Raw genomic sequence first — 2,918 nt, 5'->3', positions numbered from 1 at the left:
GTGTGTGTGTATATATATATATATATATATATATATATATATATATATATATATATATATATATATATATATATATCGTCGTTACTTCTTGGACTTGCTGCTGGTGACGGAATGTACCGATTGACATATGCACTTTGTTATACATACATATAATTAGATTTGTTCCTTTGGTAACAATTTGTCAAATAATGTGGAGTTTAGAATAATTGATTCTGTTATGCGAACAAAGCGAAAAATGGGCTCATCAAGCTATTTGTACGCATATATTGCACGCGATGCTCTAATGTCACTGTACCAAGTGTCTTTATACACAATATATTCTCTCTCCTCGCTAATTTCTTTTCAATTTTCTATAAATATATGTTGAGTTTTCAGTATAAAAAATGTAGACAAATAAAAATTTTTGTTAAAATTCGTTTAAAATCACAATCACAATTGGAAGTTTTGTACGGAGGAATGAGAGATATTTTGTCGGAACTCTGTCCTTGAATTATTTCTAACTTGAGAATAGTTACAATGCGTCAACAACGCGTAACCAATGGTCCTTGGGAGCCTATGAATGAAACTCGCTGTAAACTCACGGTGAAATTGTCACAAAACAAGCTACAAGGGCTTGTAGCTAGTCGTTGCGTGTCACTTCGATAACCGAATCGATTATAAATGGACATTCACAGAAAGAGAAAAAAAAGAATATCGGATATATACAAATGATTGATTGTCTATATAAGAACGATGTGCATGGTCATCAGCTTGTGACGCAAAGCGCAACTGGGTATGTGATCGATTTGTGATCAGGTGGTACGCGTCGGGGTCGTCAGAACGCTACTTCCTCGAGTACCTCGAGTCCCTCTCCGGCGACACCAATTGCCCTTGGTACGGGGGCTGCGGCACAACCACAGCAGCCTCAGCAATTGCCTCCAGTGCAGACACCCATTGCTCCAGCGTCGCCCACCGTTCCAGCGCCTAAGGAAGACCATCTGCCGGCTGCCTCTTCGCCTGGCACGGCCGTGCCATCGCCGTCTTCTGTCCGCGCGACAGAAACCTCCACGGGAGGATGTGCAGCAGGAGCTCCGGGAACAGCGACAGCGCCGTCAGGAATCGGAGGAACAACAGGGAGCGGAGGAGCCGGAGGAGGAGGAGGAGGAGGAGGAGGAGGAGGAAGTGCAGGCGGATCACCTACCCCTGGGTCAACGGAGAAGAAAGCTGGTGGCAAGTCGTCGGCGGCGCAGCCATCCCCCTACTGCGACTTCTGCCTGGGTGATGCGAGAGAAAACAAAAAGACTGGCGGCTCGGAGGAGTTGGTCTCGTGCAGCGATTGCGGCCGCTCAGGTAAGCCAGAGGAAAAGATCAAGCGCAAGTATACCCGAAGAGCGAATCACAATTAAAATTCGCCGCGTCGTCGGCGAGTGCGACTTCCAAAAACAATGTTGGTAATAATCATAACGACGATAGTGTGGTATGATATGCTAGCTATAATGATGATAATATTGATGGCGATGATGGTGATAGTAGTGATGACGATGACGATGACTATGACGACGACGACGACGACGACAACGACGACGAGAACAAAGACGAGAGGATGAGGACGACGGCGAAGAAAATTATAATGATGATGGTGATGGTGATGGTGATATGATTATAATGACGAAGACTACGACAACGACGATTACGGTGACAATGGTGGTGGTGGTAGTGGTGATGGAGATGGTAATCACGTAGTCACGTATTATTCGTTGAATAAAGTACTTTTGATCGGTGAGAACTGTTTCTCTCAAACGGTTCATTTTCTACATCTCTTTGCAAACATACCACAGCATCTCGAAGCATATAGTCAGATACATCTCAAAAAAAAAGATGAAAAGCGAGGATGTTACTCGCAATGTTGAGCATGCTTTCGATTGAGATGATTGACGACTTGTGTCGAGACACGAGTTATACGAGACTAGCGATTACATAGCGGTATGATGGTTTAGTGCAATTCACAGTGTCGATATCTGAGCGTTATGGAGAATATTGGATATATGTGTACGCGTTTGCGTTACCGAAGAATCTAGAGAGCCGATTTGCTTGCGAGATAAGATATTCATTTATGCTTCCACATTTCGGCTGTTAATACCAGGAACGAGTAGTATCTTGTTAATTTGACGACGAGCAAGCACGCATGCCGTTTTTCACGAAAAAAAAAAGAGAAAAGGAACAATGAGGCACGCTCTCTTCTCCATTCACGGATCGCATATTCCAACAGATCTACGATTGTTAAGCACGCAATCGATATGTTTAAAATACTCAGTTACATTTGTATAATTTTTAAAAGTTTCACGTTTTCGTTAATGCGTATTATGAAACGAGCCACTCATACACGTATATTCGTATAGTAAATATTTAAAGATATCACAATGGCATCGCAGACCATGTTATACGTGTTTTAAATTGTTAAAATGAAGAGGAGATGAGTTTTTGAGTTGTATAGAGTTACAGTCGTCGCGTGACGTGCACCTTTTCGTCACTGCCGCCAAGGGTAATAGAAACGTACTGTTGATTAATTAGGTGCAATAATTAAGATATTCAATTATTTGCACAGCTTAGAGATCAAACGGTTACGAGCTTTACATACACTAGTCAAGGCAAGGAACACAAAACATCGTTTTGTCAATGGTGCAACTTGTCGCATCTGAGTAATGGGAATTTTCAGGAATTCCTTTACTACATAAATTTGCTGTGATTTATAGTATTTCAGTGATTAGTTTTAAGATTAAATGAATTGGTACGCGCGTAAATATTATACGAATGAGAAAAGCATGAACTTAAAATCCATATCGGTATCGAGTTAAAATTTCATCGTGTGTGTATGTGTGTGTGTGTGTGTGTGTGTACATGTTTATATATATATATATATATATATATATATATATATA

At 41.2% G+C, this 2,918-nt stretch overlaps 1 protein-coding gene across 3 annotated transcripts in view; it reads left to right on the top strand.

Moving 5' to 3' along the window:
• The window catches only part of LOC116847728 (zinc finger protein ubi-d4 A), a 15,028-nt gene that overhangs the window by 5,687 nt on the left and 6,423 nt on the right, over positions 1-2,918 (top strand). For all 3 annotated transcript variants that reach the window (XM_032823032.1, XM_032823030.1, XM_032823031.1), the window contains one exon: positions 796-1,329. In XM_032823032.1, coding sequence (XP_032678923.1) covers positions 796-1,329 — 534 coding nt within the window. The remainder of the gene's footprint in view (positions 1-795; positions 1,330-2,918) is intronic.

The sequence above is a fragment of the Odontomachus brunneus genome, unplaced genomic scaffold, assembly GCF_010583005.1.
Source record: "Odontomachus brunneus isolate Ranch 3 - 2012 unplaced genomic scaffold, Obru_v1 Obru_scaffold_082, whole genome shotgun sequence".
Lineage (NCBI taxonomy): Eukaryota > Metazoa > Arthropoda > Insecta > Hymenoptera > Formicidae > Odontomachus > Odontomachus brunneus.
This window is presented reverse-complemented; position numbering and strand designations above follow the sequence as displayed.